This window comes from Ictalurus furcatus, chromosome 25 (assembly GCF_023375685.1).
Source record: "Ictalurus furcatus strain D&B chromosome 25, Billie_1.0, whole genome shotgun sequence".
NCBI classification, from domain to species: domain Eukaryota; kingdom Metazoa; phylum Chordata; class Actinopteri; order Siluriformes; family Ictaluridae; genus Ictalurus; species Ictalurus furcatus.
The window spans coordinates 17,630,078-17,652,041 of record NC_071279.1 but is presented as its reverse complement, the minus strand read 5'-3'; the positions used below and the strand labels follow the sequence as shown (position 1 = coordinate 17,652,041).

At 44.5% G+C, this 21,964-nt stretch overlaps 1 protein-coding gene across 1 annotated transcript in view; it reads right to left on the bottom strand.

The window, feature by feature from the left end:
• Positions 1-21,964, bottom strand: part of syne1a (spectrin repeat containing, nuclear envelope 1a) — a 208,734-nt gene that overhangs the window by 88,437 nt on the left and 98,333 nt on the right. Inside the window, 11 exon segments of the mRNA XM_053614917.1 lie at positions 4,097-4,267; positions 6,955-7,110; positions 8,793-9,110; positions 9,202-9,366; positions 9,442-9,585; positions 10,407-10,560; positions 11,462-11,634; positions 12,090-12,254; positions 15,373-15,528; positions 18,532-18,675; positions 19,353-19,535. Coding sequence (XP_053470892.1) covers positions 4,097-4,267; positions 6,955-7,110; positions 8,793-9,110; positions 9,202-9,366; positions 9,442-9,585; positions 10,407-10,560; positions 11,462-11,634; positions 12,090-12,254; positions 15,373-15,528; positions 18,532-18,675; positions 19,353-19,535 — 1,929 coding nt within the window.

The window sequence follows — 21,964 nt, the reverse complement described above, 5'->3', positions numbered from 1 at the left end:
TAAATTAAAGAATGACGTCCTACTTTTTATGCGCTTGTAGTTAATGTTGTTTACTGTCCACAGAACAAGTCACTTCCTGACCTCTAAACGTTCAAACATTTCATAGCAAAACTCGAAAGGAATAAACAGAGGAAACGCTTATTGATTCCACGCGGTACTGAAATCTTCTCTACGCTCGCCGGGCGCTGAGTGATGAGCGCTCTCTTCTGAGGTGGACTTCCCTCAAGGACGCTTTGAAGTGTGTGTGTGTGTGTGTGTGTGAGAGAGAGAGAGAGAAAGAGTTGTGAGGATTCAGCACGAGATATGAGAGGAAGACCCAATTACCGAGCCTTAAACAGGGCCACCACAGCAGGGTTCGCCCCCCTATACGCCCCCAAACCCCTCCCCTCCCTCGCTCCTGCTTCATCAGCCTGAACTGTACGTCTAATCTGGAGGCGTCTCGATGTGATACGAGTCTGCTGTCTCAACAAAGAGCAGAGCCTAATGGGCCCCTGGCGCTAACACCGGGATTTAGCTGTAGCGCTAAGACATGAGAAGACTCGGCTCTTTAATGACGAGCAAAAAGCGACAGATCGAGCAGAGAGATAGGGAGAGATCGTGAGAGAGAGAGAGCGAGAGAGCAAGAGAGAGAGAGTGAGCGAGCGAGAGAGTGAGTGAGAGCGAGAGAGAGAGCGAGAGAGAGAGAGAGAGAGTGAGTGAGAGAGAGAGAGAGAGCGAGTGAGAGAGAGAGAGAGAGCAAGAGTGAGAGAGAGCGAGTGAGAGAGAGTGAGTGATAGCGAATGAGTGAGAGAGAGCGTGTGACAGAGAGCGAGCGAGTGAGAGAGCAAGAGTGAGAGAGAGAGCGAGAGAGAGAGTGTGAGTGAGAGAGAGAGCGCAAGAGTGAGAGAGAGTGAGAGCGAGAGTGAGAGAGAGAGCGAGTGAGAGAGAGAGCGAGAGAGAGAGCAAGTGAGGGAGAGAGAGCAAGAGAGAGAGCAAGTGAGAGAGAGAGAGCGAGCGAGCAAGAGTGAGAGAGAGAGAGCGCGAGAGTGAGAGAGTGAGAGAGAGAGCAAGCAAGAGAGAGCGAGAGAGAGAGCAAGAGTGAGAGAGAGAGAGAGTGAGTGAGAGAGAGAGAGAGTGAGAGAGCGAGTGAGTGAGAGAGAGTGAGAGAGAGAGTGAGAGAGAGAGCGAGTGAGAGAGAGCGAGAGAGAGAGTGAGTGAGAGCATAAAGAAAGAACAGTAGAAGACTGACTTACAGTGAGAAGGTCATTTGTTCAGGTGTCTTAAATGTTAAATGTAGTATTAAGTTTTAAGACTTTAATGAATGAGTCATTAATTTGTTCAAAACCTTGAAACGCCTATTTGCACTTATTATTTATTTAAATGTATATATTTTCAGCAGAATGACTCGTCTCTTGGCGTGCGCCAGCTCCAAATTCACATGAGGATGAAAGACCAGCCTGCTCCAGCCTGAGAAGCTTCAAATGTAAAAGCGCTGAAATTGAACACGCTTTCCATACACGAAGCACAGTTTCAGACGCATGCAGCGCTTTTAAGGAGGTACTGAATTCGAGATTTCTGATTTCGGATATTGAATTAATCACGCAGGGGGAAATATCAATATCGTCCGTGAAACAAGCTAGTTCCTGTTCTCACTTATGCTACAGCAGCTATAAACGTCGTCCCCTCACCAGCCTCGCTTTAACTTAATATCACTTAACAACAACGCGTGTCACGTAAACTCCTCTGACACCGGAGACTCCTTCCCCAAGTCTTAAATACACGGCACCTTATCCACCGTTTATCTGTTGTCGTCGTCGTTCCATCGTTATCCTTCGATTACGCTCGGCGTCCGGCTCCCTGCGTACGCTGTTGCTATAGAAACGATAACGGACATATAAACCTGTCGTATGCAGCCGCGGTACCGTCAGAGAAAATGAATCGACACCATCTGACCAATCAGAATCGCACAGCGCTGTAAATTAGAATATTCACCATGTACGGTATCATGTGATATAAATGTAAAATGAGTGTGTGTGTGTGTGTGTGTGTGGAGAGAGGAAACGTGGTCCTGGACACCGCGTGTTCTGATGAAGATGGATTATGTGACGAGTCGGGGCTAGATAAGACGTGTACATGAGTGACACGGTTGATGAGAGATAGAGAGAGAGAGCGAGAGAGAGAGAGAGAGCGAGAGAGCGAGAGAGGGTGGGTTGTGTCGTACTGACGCAGTGAGGGCATCGCATCAATTACACTGTCTGTGCCAGCAGGTTACACAGACACACCGCTCCTTCATCTCCTCTATCACAGCGTGTGTGTGTGTGTGTGTGTGTGTGTTGCAGGAGGACACTGAACCGTCTCCACACTCCCCGACGTTATTTGTGCTCTATCTTCATAAAGATATAATCAATACCCTGCTGCATGCTTCGCCTCACTCACCCCCCCCGCACCAACCCACACACACACACACACACACACACACACACACACAAGACCTCAAACAGACATACATACAGAACTGTGCCAGGCCCACAGAGGCCCCAATAACACAAGTGTTTGTGTGAGTGTGAGACCAGAATCAATGCCTTTTGTGAAGCAGCAGTGAGAGAACGTGCCTTCTCTTTTCCTTTCCTTCCACTAAATATAAATCCCGGTGTAACCTCGTACGTTTACTCACACGCAAAACATACACAGTGATCTAATCAACGAATCTGCAGCACCGCCTACATGACGGATATCGACGTCGTGTCACCTTAAAACGCCCCGACGAGCTCCGCTTCTCTTCCGAAACTTTCCGCCGTCGTCGTGACTGCCGTCATGAACCGCGTATCGGATCGAAAACCCTGCCTTCACGCTCTAAAATGTCTACGGAGCTGGAAAAATCAAATTAAAAAAAAAAAAAAAAAAAAACACACCGGCGCTCAAACGGGGCAGGTTTTGGTAGGGGCGACGCGAGAGGTTTTTAAAAGCGTAACAGGAACGCCGGCGGACATTCGCGTCCGATGACGCTAATCTAGAAGAGAGTACGCGAGTATGCGATTTGAGGCACGGACGCTCTTCATTTTAAACACAGGCTCGCAGAAACGGTTCAAAATACAAAACGCTTCTTCTCTCACGAGCCTCAATCAGCGACCCGCTAGTTTCGGGACTCCTGGATTACCGTCCGCTTTATTAGGAACACTTGTACACCTGCACGTTCGTGCAGTTATCTAAATCAGCCAATCGTGTGGCGGCAGCACAACGCATGAAATCATGCAGACACAGGTCGAGAGCTTCAGCCAGTGTTCATGTCAAACATCAGAATGAAGAAAGCGACTTTAATCCTTTTACTGTGTAGCGCTGCCATACGGCAATATTTAAAAATAAATAAATAAATAAATAAAGGGGAAGGAAAAAAAGGTAATAATACAAAACTATTATTTTGCTATGTAACTGGAAAAAAGCGGCTTTAGCTTTGACATAACACAAAAAAAAAAGCCATGTCACATGACCAGGAAGTGTTGTTTCCACGTCCTTTTCTGCAGTCACATGGCACGGTGAAGGTCACCATCGGAGGGCTCTCAAAATTTAATTCATTTTTCAATATGTAGGCAAAAACTACTTAAAGGGGGAAAAAAAAACCCCGCAACACTATCTGATATAAGTGAACATTTCTTTTTTTTGTCATTTAAACGAGTTTATATATTTGGGGCATTGTTAAAGTGAAACGGTAAAATGTAATCGGAGCCACGTGGAGCTGGTTTGAGAGTTAACACGGGCGTGGTGCGAAAAACAAACAAACAAAATGTTCATTCAGAAAAGGTTTTGAATTCATCACGGGAGTTAGAGATCCGGTTTCGGAGGGCTTCCTGCAGCCCCTTCATTTTGCGAACCGCTGCTTTAAAAGTAGCAGAAGGCCAATCCGGTCGGCTTTGTTACTGGACGCTTTAAACCAAAGTCCTCACCAAAGTCATGTCGTATAAGAGGAGAATTAAATCAATGACAAATTGCTCAGGAATACAGCAGCTATTAACTCTCTGACAGTCCATTTATCTCTGCACTGTAGGTTGCTCACGTGTGTGTGTGTGCGCACACGTGTGTGTGTGTGTGTGTGTGTGTGTGTGTATTCCCAGCCCAATACCTCCAGCTTTTTCATCTTTCTCTCCAGAGACGCCCGGTCCGGGGCTTGCTCGCTTTCGCTGGCTGCCTTAAAACCCGACGTCGTCGCACTCAGCCAATCGGAGAAGGTCCTGAGAGCGTCCTGAGCTTCCCCGATGCTCCTCAGCTCCTCCTGGAGCTGTCGGATGGTCTCCTGCGTAAATGCAGAACAGTACGAGAACCTTTGATCGTCTCTTACAGATTAAAACATTTTTTATATATTTTTTTATGATCATACTCCACATCTACAGGCACAATGATTCCGTCACGATCATTTCATAACATAAACCTGTGTTAATAGGGACCGGGTAGATTTTCCCGATGGACGTGAGGGAAGCGTGTTTTTCAGCCGAGGACATACGTACGATCGTTCACCGAGCTTCGGGAAGCCGACGTGACTCAAATGCGGAATTTTCCCCGCTGTTTTCTTGAGAGAATCGTTGTTGATCTTTCATTTTTGTTCCTGTCATGCCTTATAAAGCACTTCACGGTGAAATCCAGATGCCCTGGCTCTCGACTCCAATTAAGCACACGCGCACGCACACACACACACACGCACGCACACGCACGCACACACCTATCAGCAGCTCTCGACTGCAGCGCATGTGGCAGCCTGTCATTTCTCGCTGAATAATTACACACACCTCTAACGTGCGGGGTGGGTGGATGGGGTGTGAGCGCGAGTGTGTTACAGAGGAGGAAAAACGCATTACCGCAGGTATAAAAGAACAAAATCCTCTTCGGCTGTTGCCACGGCAGCGGAAGTAAAAGAACGCCTCCTTTATCGTTTAATGACAAGCGTAAGACTTGTACGATGATTTAGCTTTCCATTTATTTATTTATTTTATTTTTTACTTATTCGTTTTGTTTTTTTTTTCCATCTTTATATCAGAGCAACACGGGGGGGGTGTGGGGTGTGGGGTGGGGGGGTGGGGTGTCTACTGTGACAGACAGAAGGGGGTTGTTTTTCGCAGGCTGGACAATTTCCAGAGTTTAGACAGATGAGAAATTACACTCATCACCGTGTGCTTGCAGCAGAAGCAGCGGTTAGTCAGTAATAGCAGGATTCACAGAGACAGAGATGTTTACATAATAACTAACATACATACACACACACACACACACACACGTATAGTATTCGTCTAGGTTTGTATCCTCACACGTCACATTATCCGTCTTAATTCTGCAAATTATACATCTAGTGACGACGTTTACACGGACAGCAGCAATCTAACTATGGAGCTTATTCTGAATAAGACGATATTCTGATTAAGGTGCTTACATGAGTCGCTTTTACGATACTCCTTTCATGTACCCGTTTTACATGTTAGAGAACACAGACGGATTAACGTCACACGTCATTACGTCACCGCGTCACGCCGTCCGACGTCCCTCCAGAATTTCACGTATCGACGTACAGTTGGTCTTCATTATGGTACCGTATACAGTTTTGGCTGTTTTTATTTAAATTTTTTACGAACGCTTCAAGTGCGGTTAATTATTTGTCATGCTGTACGTGCAAATAGACGACCGCTTGAAGCCGTTTCTGCGTCCCAAACCGCGTACTTACCGTCTATATAGTAGCTGAGATACACGTATTTCTCCTACTACAGGCCTATAGTAGGCAAGTACGCCGTTTGGGACGCAGCCGTGTTCTCTTGTTTGCCGTAAAACGGTCGAGCGCTGCCGGGTGTGTACGTGTCCTGTCGCAAAATGCGGTGAAAACTCTCGCACGACGTTAATAGTGTGATTAAGGTGTGTACATGTCTGTAATACACGTCCATAATGCGACTAAAACAGGAGTACGCCACACGTCTTAATTCGAGTTGTGTTTACTCCGAGTATGACCTTAATTGGATTAAGGCCATTATAAACTGCTGTTTACATGCTAGTTTCTTAATCAGAGTATCGTCTTAATCGGGTTAATATCGGATTATTGTTGTCCATGTAAACGCACTGAGTGATGCAGTGCGCATTTAATCAGATTATTATTAAGCCTTTTTTTTTTTTTTTTTTTTTTTTTTTTTTTACAACTCGTCACATAATTGAGAAATAAAACACTCTGTGTTGTGCTGTTACAGGAAAGTAATCAACAACAGGGTGGTGTGATAAAGCGGTGTGACGGTTTACCTCTCTGTAAAACAGTCCTGAAACCAAAAGTGTTTTATTCCTCTTACACCACAGCGATTTGCCAGTTTTACGAGTTTGATTTATTAAAGAACAGGCATTTGTAATCGTTATCCGTTTAAAACTACATCTAGCGCCGTCTCGAATCACAAGTCGAGTTAGTTCCGACTTACGTTCTAGCAAAACATATGACGGATATTGTATTTTGTAGCGTTTGTAGCTAGACACCATAAGCATGCCACTCAAATATGGGTTTATTTTTGATTTTTAGAATGTAACATAAAGGCTGAAGACGAGCATCCACGTGAATGACGCAATAATAATAATTATAATTATTATAATAATAATCCAAGGAATTATCATTACATATTCCATACATCAGGCCTGTATACATGAAATACATCATAAATCAATCGGTCGAGAACGTATGCTCTAGGCAATACTGCTAAAAACATTCTTTATTTATTTCAGGTTTATGTTTACATCTTTCTGGCGCTGAGATTAGTTTTGCCTCCAGCCAATAGCAGAGTAACTCACGCGACACACCAATAAACGTCATAACTCAGTTCAACTATTTCAAAACGGCCCGGGAACTCGGGACGGTCTCTTTTTTTCCGCTTTGTAGCTCGAACACTCAAAGGAGGTGGAAAATGACATTTCTGAGCTCCAACTTCCCAGTTGTTGAAACGATCGTCAAGCATTGTTTTTCCTGACCTGTATGCGCAGGAGGAGGGCGTGGTAGCGGGTGGTGAGCTGAGTGACCCGGGCGCTGACCCGGGCGCTGACATGGGCGTCTTCCACAACCTGCTGAGCTAAAGCACTCAGAGCCTCCATCTCACACTGCTTCTGTACTGCCTCCACCTGCCACTGCTGAGAGAGAGAGAGAGAGACAGAGAGACAGAGAGAGAGACAGAGAGAGGACAAGAGAACGAGACAGAAAGACAAGCAGACAGACAAAGAGAGGGAGAGAGAGACAGACAGGCAGAGGAAAAGAGAGGGAGAGAGATAGAGACAAAAAGACAGACAGAAAAGGAGAGAGCGAGACGATGAGATAGAGAGAAAAAGAGACAGACAAGCAGACAGACAAAGAGAGAGAGAGAGACGGCAAGATAGAGAGACAGACAGGCAGAGGAAAAGAGAGGGAGAGACAGGGAGACAAAAAGACAGAAAAGGAGAGAGCGAGACGATGAGATAGAGAGAAAAAGAGACAGATGGAGACAGACAGACAGAAACAGAAAGAGAGAGAGAGAAAGAAAGATAGATTGAGAGACAGACAGACAGAAAGAGAGAGAAAAACAGAGATAGATAGAGAGACAGACAGACAGAAACAGAAAGAGAGAGAGAAAAAGAGAGAGAGATAAAAAGAGACAGACAGACAGAAACAGAAAGAGAGAGAAAAACAGAGAGCGAAAAAGAGACAGATGGAGACAGACAGAAACAGAAAGAGAGAGCGAGAGAAAAAGAAAGATAGATAGAGAGACAGACAGACAGAAAGAGAGAGAAAAAACAGATAGATAGAGAGACAGACAGAAACCGAAAGAGAGAAAGAAAAAGAGAGCCAGACAGACAGACAGAAACAGAAAGAGAGAGAAAAAGAGAGCCAGACAGACAGACAGAAACCGAAAGAGAGACAGAAAAAGAGAGCCAGACAGACAGACAGAAACCAAAAGAGAGAGAGAAAAAGAGAGCCAGACAGACAGACAGAAACAGAAAGAGAGAGAGAGAAAAAGAGAGCCAGACAGACAGACAGAAACCGAAAGAGAGAGAGAAAAAGAGAGCCAGACAGACAGAAACCGAAAGACAGAGAGAAAAAGAGAGCCAGACAGAAACAGAAAGAGAGACAGAGATAGACAGACAGAAAGAGACAGAAAGACAGACAGACAAAACGAGAGATTATCTTTATTTTATATACTTTATATATAATTATATCTATAACAAAATACACAATAATTGAAAGCATAAAAGCATAATTACTGTAATATATCAATTATTATTTTTCTTTGTTGTTGTTGTTATTATTATCATCAAGATAAAGTTCTACAGTTTTACTGAGAGAAAGAAAACAAAGACAGAAAGAAAGAGAAGAAAGAGAAGAAAGGATGGCGCTGATTAAAGGTGTGTGAACTGATATCACTGCACCGAGGCCACTTCTGTCCTGATTCTTGTTTACTCTTCATAATCTGTGCTCCAGCTCGGTTTCTCCTTCACCTTCCTTATAAGGTCAGTGCTTCCTGTTCTCATGAGCTCGTTGCCATGGTAGTTAATTATTCTCACCTGTTGCTTGTTCAGCTTCATTAGTTTGTCTGTTTACCTCCTGTGTGCTCCTCTGCCAGGTGTAGAGCTGGATTACTGAGCTGTCTTTCACTAGTAGCTTTTAGTTTTCGTTTTTGGTGAGATGCTGTCCTGCATTTAATTTTGGCACCCAAGTTTTCAAAAACACAAAAATTCCATATGTAAAACATGGACAGGCCACGCCCACAAGCGACACAAGCAACTTGCCACCTGCTAGCATGAACGTAGTGTTACGCTGTACACGTCTCTCTCCTCCTTACCAGCAGCTGATGTAGCTGGAGATCTTTAGCAGCACAATCGGAGCGTCTGTGGCTCCTCAGCCTGACTTTGAGCTCGATGTCTACCAGCCACTGGTCCAGGCTCTGGAAGCGTCCCTCCAGCTGCTGCAGTCTGACGAGCGTCTGCTCCAGGCTGGCTCGAGTGTTCTCCAGCCTGTCCTGATACGCCTGCCACTCTCTCTGCGCCGTCTCCAACGCCCTGTCCTCGATCTGAGGGACGCCCCAAGGGATCACCCGCTCCCGGCTGGACAGAGCTGACTTCAGCAAGGCGTGGCCCTCGGAGCAACGTGACTGGAGCATCTGTGGGGAAAAAAAAACAACCCGAAGACGTCGACGAGACGACGAGGAGACGAGAAGAGCGCTTTTATGTTCCCTTTTATACCGCACTCACGTGCAGATCTTTCAGGGTCTTCTCCAGTGTGTTCACATCCCCATCCAGGGGTGAAAGGAGACCCAGGTTGCTCTGCTCCTGTTCCAGCCAGTCCTCGAACATGTGCAGACCTCGCTGGTACTCCTGATGGACCAGGACCAGCTCTTCCGCCTTCCCGACAGCGGCCTGAAACGCCACGAGAACACGTTTTACACCGAAGCGCACTCTGATTTTCATCCTCAGTTCGTTTCGTAGACATACCTTGGCTTTGTCCTTGATCGCTCCGTATTGCTCGCTGAGCTTCTGTACCTCCTGCTGAGTGGCCGAGTGCTCGGGGAGGTTGGAGCCCTTCGTGGCGATGGTCTCCAACAGGCTCGTGTGACTCAGCACTTCCTCATAAAGCAGCTGTCGGAAATACGTATCAATATCAATACGCATCATCAAGGCGTTCTGTTTAGACCAATACACACCTCACTGTTTAAGTAAAATCCTTTATACACTATATTATATAGGAAATACAACACTTCATGTCGCGCTGTTGTAGGAAAATACTCAACACCGTTCCTGTTATAACCCACAGATTGATTGTTTTCCTATAACGGTGTGTCCGGGAGTGTTTTATTCCTCTTATACCACAGCGATTTATATCAACAATGACTAATATATTTTATTGATTAAAGAAGGACACGGCGTACTTTTTAATCCACGTACTGTACGTGCGCAGAACAAGTTACTTCCTGTTCTCACTTACGTCAGAAACACGTCATTCCCTCACCAAACTCATTCTCTCTCTCTCTGTATGTGTGTGTGAAAAAACCCCGCAACTATCATGCTTCCCAAAGTCTTGATGACTCCTTCCGTAAACATTTAAATAACAACACCCTACAGAAAAAAAAAGTCAATGATTATACATTTTTCTTTGTTAAACACCAACAAGATTTGTTTATTTTTAGGCTTCGATTGCGTGCAAGTCCCTCTGAATTAGCCGTTACTATAGAAACAGGAACGTATTAGAACGAGTGCGTTCTACATACTCTATATCACAAGCCTGTCATCTGCAGCCGATCGAAAACGGCTCGATTAGACCTTCTGACCAATCAGAAACGAGAACTCGACGGTACCTGGGTATGAAACTCTACGTGCTACGAATACCGGGATATTTATTATTGTATACGAATGGATTTTTATTGCTCTCCGTCCTGGACACGCAGCACTGCATGGGGCACCTTCGCCTTGCGTAAATTCGCCGTCTTCTCCCTCATCTCGGTGTAGTGTTTATCCGAGTTCCCCAGACTCTCCTCCACTCGTTCCAGCCAGCCCTCGAACTGGCTCACGTCCTCCTGATAGCTGGTCCAGTGAGACAACGCGCCTTCCAGCTGGCTGCGAATACAACACGCACAGGGGGGAGCCAATAAATAAACACTCTCTCACCTGCTACTCACAAACGCACATGCACCGACTTTCAGGGAAAAAAAAACCCCCCTTTTAATATGACCGGACGAACCCGGATTGTTCACGCCAGTCAACGTGCCTCAGCGTGTCACGTCGTACTGTACGGACACGAATCCGCAGACTTCGCGATAATGATGTCTTTTGTGTTGAGAGTAGTGTAATGACGCGTTTATATAGAATTTATTAACGTTAAAAATATGACGCAAGGAACGGTTGTGTTGGTGAAATACACAAATAAATAAAATAACGGACTCGATCTGTAAAAATTCCCCCTAACAATATTATCTTCTTGCCAAAACGGTTCCTTCACACGTGACAGCCTGTAATTCAGAAAAATACTGAATTAAGGAGGAATAATACACTTGGGTACCTGCTGCTACTGGAAAATAATCAGTACACCACGTCCCAGTGTTTTATTCCTTTTACACCACAGCGATATGTCAACGCTTACGTTTGTTTATTTATTTATTTATTTATTTTAAAAAAAGAAGATATGTTGCATTTTTATCCATTTATGGTTACATGTAATGTCCTGGAGCATCCATTATACATATATAAATATACATATACACACATATATATATATATATATATATATATATATATATATATATATATATATACATACACAAAAGAAAGAGAGAGCGCTCGCCGTACAAGTCTCTCTGTAAGTTGTTACTATGGAAACGATCAAAACGTTTTAGGATGATTATTTAGAGCGTTAACATTAATCACCTCCTGACCAATCAGAATCGAGAACTCGAAGCGTTATGATATAACCTGTAATAACTGCGACAGGACTAAAGTCATGTGACGGTCAACTCCAGACCTTTTACACTGAATCGAGGCGGAGAGAAGCGAGTCCCAGGAGTCTTTCAGGTCCTGGATCTGTTTCCGAACCACAGGTACCCCCTCGGCCGAGGTGTTCCTCTGCACCGCTTCTCCTCTGGTGATGAGCATCTTCAGCTGGATCTCCCGTTCCTGGCGTGCCGCCAACAGCTCCTGAAACGCCAACAAGACGACTACTGACTACTGTACTCACAATATCAAAACATCTCCAGTAATGTGACCAGGACTCCGACACATCATACGCTTTGCATCTTGAAGGGTTCTTAGGATTGTTCCTCTTTAAAAAAGAAAACGAAAAAAAGCCAGTCATAGCTAGTGTTGGCTCACTTACTAACTAGCCTAGCATGCTCTGTGGATTAGCTTCATCATGCTCGGTAATGCAGATGAATAAAGACTGGTGTGACTCCGGAGATGCTCGTGCAACATGATAATTAGCATATCATATGAACTGTGACAGGTTCAGGTCAATGAGTTTATCCTGTCACATCACTGAGCTCATAAGCAACGTTAGTATGATACCACAGTGCTACGCTCCATAATCGGGATCAGCATTTTTCCATGCTGGAAATATGCTCGGAAACGTCTGGATGTGTGAAGAGCACCAGTACCTCGAGCTGGCTCATTCTGGTAAGCAGCACGCTCTTGTCAGCGGTGGGAGCTCGGCAGGTCTCGAGGATCTGCCGGGCTTCTGAAACCCAGCTCTGAAGTTCCTGTAAGCCCTGGGAGAAGAGCTGATGCTCCCCCACTACACGCTCCACTCTGGAGACCTTCTCCTGTGGAGGTCAGGTAAGAAATAGGTAAGTTTTTTTTAGCTGATTGATAGTATGAAATGAAAATGTAGACATGACGAATGCAACTCTGTGCACTTCAGTATTCCGAACACTTCGAGATTCCATGCTCTTCGGTGTTCCGTACACTTCAGTGTTTCCTTAACTTTAGTATTCTTTACACTTAAGGATTTTATACACTTAGGTTTCTTTACACTTCAGTATTCGTTACACTTCTTTGTTCCCTTCACTTCAGTATTCCATATGCTTCAGTGTTCCCTTCACTTCAGTATTCCATATGCTTCAGTGTTCCCTTCACTTCAGTATTCCATATGCTTCAGTATTCCCTTCACTTCAGTATTCCATATGCTTCAGTGTTCCCTTCACTTCAGTATTCCCTTCGCTTCAGCATTCCCTTCGCTTCAACATTCCCTTCGCTTCAGTATTCCCTTCGCTTCAGTATTCCCTTCACTTCAGTATTCCCTTCACTTCAGCATTCCCTTTACTTCAGTATTCCATATGCTTCAGCATTCCCTTTGCTTCAGTATTCCCTTCACTTCAGCATTTCCTGCACTTCAGCATTCCCTGCACTTCAGTATTCCATATGCTTCAGTATTCCCTTCCCTTCAGTGTTCCCTTCACTTCAGTATTCCATATGCTTCAGTGTTCCCTTCACTTCAGTATTCCCTTCGCTTCAGTATTCCCTTCACTTAAGTATTCCATATGCTTCAGTGTTCCCTTCACTTCAGTATTCCCTTCACTTCAGCATTCCCTTCACTTCAACATTCCCTTCGCTTCAGTATTCCCTTCGCTTCAGTATTCCCTTCACTTCAGTATTCCCTTCACTTCAGCATTCCCTTTACTTCAGTATTCCATATGCTTCAGCATTCCCTTTGCTTCAGTATTCCCTTCACTTCAGCATTTCCTGCACTTCAGCATTCCCTGCACTTCAGTATTCCATATGCTTCAGTATTCCCTTCCCTTCAGTGTTCCCTTCACTTCAGTATTCCCTTCGCTTCAATATTCCCTTCGCTTCAGTATTCCCTTCCCTTCAGTGTTCCCTTCACTTCAGTATTCCCTTCGCTTCAATATTCCCTTCGCTTCAGTATTCCCTTCCCTTCAGTGTTCCCTTCACTTCAGTATTCTCTTCGCTTCAATATTCCCTTCGCTTCAGTATTCCCTTCCCTTCAGTGTTCCCTTAACTTCAGTATTCTCTTCGCTTCAGTATTCCCTTCGCTTCAGTATTCCAAATGCTTCAGTATTCCCTTCGCTTCAGCATTCCCTTCATTTCAGCATTCCATATGCTTCAGCATTCCCTTCCCTTCAGTATTCCCTTCGCTTCAGCATTCCCTTCGTTTCAGTATTCCCTTCGTTTCAGCATTCCATATGTTTCAGCATTCCCTTCACTTCAGTATTCCCTTCGCTTCAGCATTCCCTTCACTTCAACATTCCCTTCGCTTCAGTATTCCCTTCGCTTCAGCATTCCCTTCGCTTCAGCATTCCCTTCGCTTCAGCATTCCCTTCGCTTCAGTATTCCCTTCGCTTCAGTATTCCCTTCCCTTCAGCATTCCCTTCGCTTCAACATTCCCTTCGCTTCAACATTCCCTTCGCTTCAGTATTCCCTTCGCTTCAGTATTCCCTTCGCTTCAGTATTCCCTTCACTTCAGTATTCCCTTCGCTTCAGTATTCCATATGCTTCAGTGTTCCCTTCACTTCAGTATGCCCTTCACTTCAGCATTCCCTTTGCTTCAGTATTCCCTTCACTTCAGCATTTCCTGCACTTCAGCATTCCCTATGCTTCAGTATTCCCTTCCCTTCAGTGTTCCCTTCACTTCAGTATTCCCTTCGCTTCAGTATTCCCTTCGCTTCAGTATTCCCTTCGCTTCAGCATTCCCTTCGTTTCAGCATTCCATATGCTTCAGCATTCCCTTCCCTTCAGCATTCCCTTCGCTTCAGTATTCCCTTCACTTCAGTATTCCCTTCACTTCAGTATTCCATATGCTTCAGTATTCCCATCACTTCAGTATTCCCTTCACTTCAGTATTCCATATGCTTCAGTATTCCCTTCACTTCAGCATTCCCTTCACTACAGTATTCCCTTCACTTCAGTATTCTTTATGCTTCAGTATTCCCTTGACTTCAGTATTCCGTACGCCTCAGTATTCCGTACACTTCTGTGATTTTTCCTGCCTGAAAAATTCCTTGAATGGTGGACTAAAAATGAAACTTCCTGTTGTTATTATATGAAAACCGGTCTAGGAGATGATACACGCTGTGAATACAAAATCCCAGTAGACAGTGACAGAACCCCTACATGACGTCATATTTCCAGACGGGGAAACATTAGAGACGTGAACGGAGATGCCCTGGAGTAAGAAAAACTTTCTGAGGGGAACTTTCTGCCTCGATGAATGAAAAGTTCCCCTATCTCCAACAACATTACACGTGAGGAACCGTATTAACTTAGCATCCTCGTTGGCTTCTTGGCCGTATCCGGAGTCGAACTGTAACAGCGCACCCGGAATTAGAAAATCAGGCCTCATGGCAGTGGCCATTGTCTTTTCAACAAATCTCATTGATGGTGTTCTCACGAGACCAGCATTAGGAAACAATTAGGAAACAACATTAGAAATCAAGCACGGACTCGTGAGGGTGGACTGGTTTAGACTTTCTGCCTAAAGTGCATTCCTCTGATGAGAGTGTAATAAATCACATGGGGCGATAATGAGAACGCAGAGAACAAACCAACAAACGCAGGTTTAAAGGTCAGCGGTGTTCTGCAGCAGCAGCAAAAAACACAAACACTCGCCACAGAAAACAAAAAAAACAACAACAACAAATTTCAGCACTATCATGATTACATCAAATGATCAGACAGAGGTGCCGGACTTGATACTGCTCCTCGCTCGAGAGGATATCACTCGATAAGAACGGGCTTTAATCGAAATCGCTCATAACCGAGAGACGTTTTTTGTTTTAGGCAAACTGCATGCTCGGGTCATTTGAACAGCACAGGATTAGCGTCGGTAGCTGCGCCCGAGGTCTGAATTTCACTACACGGTGAGGAAGCCTACACAGACGTGTTAGCATGAACGTGTGCGTGTGCAGGATTGAAACTCCTTACCTTAGTGCGGTTGCTCAGGGCCAGGTAGCGCGCAGCGAGCTGACAGACCCGGTGCACGAAGCCTTTGCCAGCGGCCTGACCTTCCCACAGGCTGTGAGCTCGCTCTCTCAGCGTTCCCAGCTCCGACTCCATGGAGCCCATCTCCTCCAACACCGACTGCTCAGCCGGACACGGAGGGAAACGAGGGACGAGACAGGAGATAAGAAGGTGCATACGGTGAACAATATCGGACACAAAATATTACCAAAAGGCGACACATCAAAGAGATCAAACGAGACAAGATTACTAATGTAGCAAGGTTTTGTCTTCAGCACGTCGATAATGAAAAGTAATAGCACCCGTGTGTGTTGGATTTCACATTTCGGGAATTTTTCTGTAAACACCAAACATGAGCTACGACAGAAAACACTTCAATCCACACCGTTAATTTTCCCCGGTTGCGGGAGCGGCTGAGAAGCGTCCGCAGTCGTTATACAGTACGAGAGCGGCCTCTAGAGGCGAAATGAAAACTTTCGCTGACCAATTTTGCCGTGTTATTTGAAGTGTTTTTGATTCATTTTGGACGTCTCTATTTGTGTTTGTCATTCGGAGAGTTACTTTTTTGTATATCATTTATTGACGTTGATATTTATTACTAGTTAATATATATTAATATTGATTTCATGTAAAAAAAAAAAAAAAAAAAAGTTCAGTGCATTTTCACAGTACAGTCCGGTTTATTTTTGTAATAAAATTCAGCAATATTTTTTTCATTCGGTATCAGTTGATTAATCGGCTATCAGCAGGTAGGTCCCGCCCGAGTTATCGGTATTGGTCGAATCCATTATCGCTCGACCTCTAACGTGCAGTACGAGCGACCACAGGAAGTACAGAGTAGGCATCTTCCTGCTTCTTTAGATAAAAAAGAAGAAAATACAACACTACACAGACTAAACAGACTGGGAAATCTTTGTCGGATGCATAAAGAGATTAAAAGAATGAGAAAAGAAAGACAACGGCCGAAGAGCTGAAAATAGAAATGATTTTCTAAAGACGTTATCCATCTTGTACGTGAGAATCTCTTTATCGTGGGTCTTTTGAGGTCTGATGGAGACAAAGCTCTCTCAAACCGCAATTAATTACATCCGAGTCTAATCCTTTACGGAGTAAGACGTCTGACTCGGCAGAATCAACACTGAGATTTGATTATCTCGTACAGAGAGGGACCTTTATTAAACCGTTCAAATCGAACGCTAATCCCATTAAACCCCACGGCTAACTCGTTCATTCAACTTTTTTTTTCTCTTAATAATAGTGTTTCCTTTCAGAATCAGAGTAATTACTAGATGAAAACTCAGAGATGTTCATCCTCCTGTTTCTATAGCAACGCATACCATGTCCAAATGGATGCCCTGATTGCTATAATACTGTACACAGTGTAAAAGTTAGCATCCCCCTTGTTTTTGCACAGTAAAACGATGCGTGTTTTTACATTTTATTTCCCCAAACACACAGAGTAAATATTACAGCGACTGATTCTCGGTCAGCAGCTGTCTTTATCGGCAAGCTCAAAAGTTAGCATCCCCGCTGCCTAGTTCATTCATCCCAGCGTGTCTCATTAAGGTGTCTGATGGCAACGTTAAACTCTCGAAAGGAGTTTTGCGGTGAGCAGTCGAGCTAAGAGTCAGTGGGAATCAGGATAACAGCACTCTTACGTTCTAAAATAAGAACATGTTGACTTTTTATGGAGATGGAGAAGAGGATAAAAATGATCAGAGTGGAAACATTTAGAAACAGAAGACACAGAAACACACCACAGAGACTCTGCTACTTCCTTTATTACTAGACTTTATTACTAACATTGCTCGAACAATCTCTACAGAAAGACACAGGTAGGTAGTTTAGTGTAGGTAGGTAGTTTAGTGTAGGTAGGTAGTTTAGTGTAGGTAGGTAGGTAGTTTAGTGTATGTAGGTAGTTTAGTGTAGGTAGGTAGGTAGTTTAGTGTATGTAGGTAGTTTAGTGTAGGTAGGCAGGTAGTTTAGTGTAGGTAGGCAGGTAGTTTAGTGTAGGTAGGTAGTTTAGTGTATGTAGGTAGTTTAGTGTAGGTAGGCAGGTAGTTTAGTGTAGGTAGGTAGTTTAGTGTAGGTAGGTAGGTAGTTTAGTGTATGTAGGTAGTTTAGTGTAGGTAGGTAGTTTAGTGTAGGTAGGTAGGTAGTTTAGTGTAGGTAGGCAGGTAGTTTAGTGTAGGTAGGTAGTTTAGTGTATGTGGGTAGGTAGTTTAGTGTAGGTAGGCAGGTAGTTTAGTGTAGGTAGGCAGGTAGTTTAGTGTAGGTAGGTAGTTTAGTGTAGGTAGGTAGGTAGTTTAGTGTAGGTAGGTAGTTTACTGTAGGTAGGTAGTTTAGTGTAGGTAGGTAGGTAGTTTAGTGTAGGTAGGCAGGTAGTTTAGTGTAGGTAGGCAGGTAGTTTAGTACAGGTATGTAGGTAGTTTAGTATAGGTAGGTAGGTAGTTTAGTGTAGGTAGGTAGTTTAGTGTAGGTAGGTAGGTAGTTTAGTGTATGTAGGTAGTTTAGTGTAGTGTAGGTAGGTAGTTTAGTGTAGGTCAGTAGTTTAGTGTAGGTAGTTTAGTGTAGTGTAGGTAGGTAGTTTAGTGTAGGTAGGCAGGTAGTTTAGTGTATTTAGGTAGTTTAGTATAGGTAGGTAGGTAGTTTAGTGTAGGTATGTAGTTTAGTGTAGGTAGGTAGGTAGTTTAGTGTAGGTAGGCAGGTAGTTTAGTGTAGGTAGGTAGTTTAGTGTAGGTAGGTAGGTAGTTTAGTGTAGGTAGGTAGTTTAGTGTAGGTAGGTAGGTAGTTTAGTGTAGGTAGGCAGGTAGTTTAGTGTATGTAGGTAGTTTAGTATAGGTAGGTAGGTAGTTTAGTGTAGGTAGGTAGGTAGTTTAGTGTAGGTAGGTAGAGGTAGGACAGTTATCGTCACTCTGACACTATCTCTGAATCTCTGAATCTCTCTAAATCGCAGAAATTTAGTGATGTTAAAATCCCCTCAGTAAATTATTACTCACTACAGCTAATTAAGTGAACCAATTGACTTCCTGATGTCTGAGTAAGCGTGTTTAACGAGAGGAGAGCGGAGAGACGGTGTGTGATTGTAGTTAACAGCACACTGGTGTAATTAGCGCTCCGTACCTGCAGTTTGCTCAGCTCCAGTCTCTTAGCGGGGAGATCGTGAAGACGAGCGCTGCTCTCCTGTACACTGATCTCTGTTCTGTTGATCCAGTCCTGAAGAGGCTCCACACTCGCCTCGAACTCCTGCATCTGACACTGCAGACCCTACACACACACACACACACACACACAAAAGCCACACACCTCTCTGTTTCTGTACCTTTGGGTAATGTGCCTTCATTAACATTGTGCTTACACACTAAAATATTTTCACCCTGCAGCAATGCCAGAGGAATCATACTGCTGCTGCTTTCAAATATTGTCACGTATTGCTGCGAATGTGTCGTGATTAAAATCATTACAATATTAGCATTACACAATATTTGTTTTCATTAATTTCATAAATTGGTGCCACAAATTCTCACTGCTTCTAATCTCAGCCATCACGTCATTTTGCATTAAATTCACATCACGTGCTTTCGACCGTGTCCCGCCTTTGCTCTGCTACCCGACTGTGTTCACCTGTTTCATGTTCATTCATATTTCTCTGTATTCCCAGGTTAAGTCTAAGCCTTCATTTTCTTCAAGCTACAGGCCTGAAGGCTGTGCACAGTCGTAGCAACAGCTCAAAATGTTGCGCATGAAAACATTTCCAAGTTATCGGGAAGAGACTGTTACTCTCTACAGGAAGAAAATATTAACTGTGAGGGTGCCAATAATTTTAAAACCCGTATTTAGCAGAAAACCAAGTTTGCCCATAGGATATCACTCATAGCACGTTTCATTCATGCTGTATATTCATGCTTGCTTGTTTTTATTTAAGCATCTTGTCCGAGTAGTACCTGTAAAACGGTCTCTCTCTGCTTCAGGTTGTCCATCAGGTTCCTCCAGTCATCCTTGGCGGCGTTGGCTTTAGCCCTGACCGCCTCCACCCTGTCAGCGGACACCACGGCGCCGAGCCGATCCCCGTGGGAGAGCACGCCGTTTAATCGGGCCTGGCCCTGCTCGCTGTCACTCAGGAACTCCTGCGGAGCACAAACGAGCGAGACGTCGCTCAGACAGACCGAAAGGGCGCGAAGTCCGAGCGCGGTCGCATCCACACACTGACGGCGCAACCCTCGACCCCCCCCCGCACCCGTCTCAGCACCATCTGTGATGCTCGCACGTGCAGCCTCGTCACGTCCTCTCGGCTCAAATCATATCGACGCGGCAGAGCGTGCAATACTGCCCGCCATATCGAGAGCCGAGTGGACTCGACGATGCAGAAACATCGTTCCACATTCAAAACGTGCTCGATGATAAATAAATAAAAGGAGTGGCCTGCGTTTCTCTGCGCATCGATCTCTTCACGCCTCCCTCGTTATCCCGCTCAAACCTAACGTGTGCTTCGCTCTGCAGTCGTACATCATTCCCACGCACCCGCGCCGACCAGCGTCCTCATGGCTTTTCCGCTCCTAATTGAGGCCATAAAACAGACCACTCTGGCATGTCCTTGGCTATTTTGGCGGCTTCATAAAGTGGCCCATGGGACCTGTGAAAGGCCTGTCACTTTGTCAAAGCCTGGCTCGTATCTGGCTGGCAAAAAAACAGAGACGACCTGCTGGGGCCAATCTGGCGCTCTTCCAAGACTTCTGCTGCCGGCCGCTCACTTCCCAGCCGTACTCCGGCTCCAATCATAACCCTCGCCTTTATCTACCGAATCCAAACGATTCACAAAATCCGAATCGTTCCTCGGACCGATTCCATGGAGCGTCGTACTTCAGTTCCCCGCTCACACCTTTACTTCCTCCCCTGCAATTAGTTCTCATTTACTCTTTGACGCACAAACACGGAAGAAAACAAAAAAATCTTAAGCTTCTTATCCTGTCCTACACGACCTCTCATTAAATGCGATTCGAGACATCAGGAAGGAAAATCAAGCTGGTAGGAAGTAGCCGAGATCGTCAGTGCTTCTTCCGACTGTAGCTCGTAAAGTTAGCTTGCTTTGCTAATCTATTCGAAGAAAGAATGGAGCTCGTATGAAGACGAGCATATAACGAGGAAAACCAACGTAATTTGCGGTTAACTACTGAGCTCAAGAAGCTTAAAAAAAACAAACTGGACAGGCCACGCCCACAAACGACAAACTACACGCGACATGCAGGATAAAGAGGAACTTTGAATGTAGGAACAACCATTTTTCACTAAGGAATGTTTATAAAAACAACATCATATCATCATGATACCTGAAAACATTTCACAATAAACGATGTACACCATGATATTCAGGCTGCTTTTTGTATTTATTTATTTTCTGGGCTGAATTCTGTTCTCTGATTGGTCAGAAGGCGTTGATTTGTTTCTCTAGAACAGCAGCTCTGACAGGAGCACAGCTGCAAATCTCTTTTAGACTAGTTTCACTCATCCTAATACGTTATATATTCATCATTTCATTATTATGCATAGGCCTGTCTGGATAATTCCGTCATGGACTTGTGCTAGGACATACGGACGTGACGGCGGTCGTTATTACCGACCTCGAGATCGCCCGTCGCGTTCACATGCGTGTTCGTGTACAGAAGAATGAACGTCGCCAACATTTTAGGCGTTCGCGCCGCTTCCGTCCTCTCGTCCGCTCCAGTGCTGTCCAACTTCAATCGGATGAAAACTTCCAACGTCGGTGGAATTTAAGATAAAAACACACATCGGAGTCGCAGGCGTGTCGCGAGCACTAGCAGCGGTTTTAATCGAAACACTCTGAAAACAACGGGTCGGATATTAACGGTGCAGTAACGGTGTTTTTAGAAGAAGGTAAATGTAGAAAGAACAGCTGTAGCGTTTCAGATAATCCAGTCGTAGTCAGTAACGCGGGGGATCGAGGAGGCGTTTAATCTGCGTGAGCTGAAGCGGAGCGGTGACGGGACGGCGGTGAACTGAAGCGCTTTACTAGCGGGTTAATGAATTAACTCGCCCGAACGCTTCCTATACACACACGAGATTAATCAGATATTTACACACGATAAACACAATATTACAACTCGCCAACGCACTGAACGACGCCAACGCATGAGCCAAGCTGAACTTCAGTACGGCGCCAGGGTAGAGCGGGTAAGTCACGTCGTGAATACGCTGTTTCCGTAACGACGCGCTAAAACACGCACGAGGAAGAACTACAGCGTATAGAATTCTCAGTATCGTATTACAGTAGCGTCTCATTGTGACATTATTATTATTATTATTATTAAAAGTTCATTTAATATAAGTATTAAAAGTTCATCACTCTGTGAAAGGCTGTACTTGCATTATTACTCTGTTATATTATCATTATATCAGTGGCATTAAAATGACAATAATATCGTTTATCGCAATTATTTCCGGGACGATATATCGTCCGACACAAGGAGCTATCGTGACGGGCCATCGTTACCTATGTGAATAGTAAATGCGGCTAATCTTTTTTTGTTTGTTTGTTTTT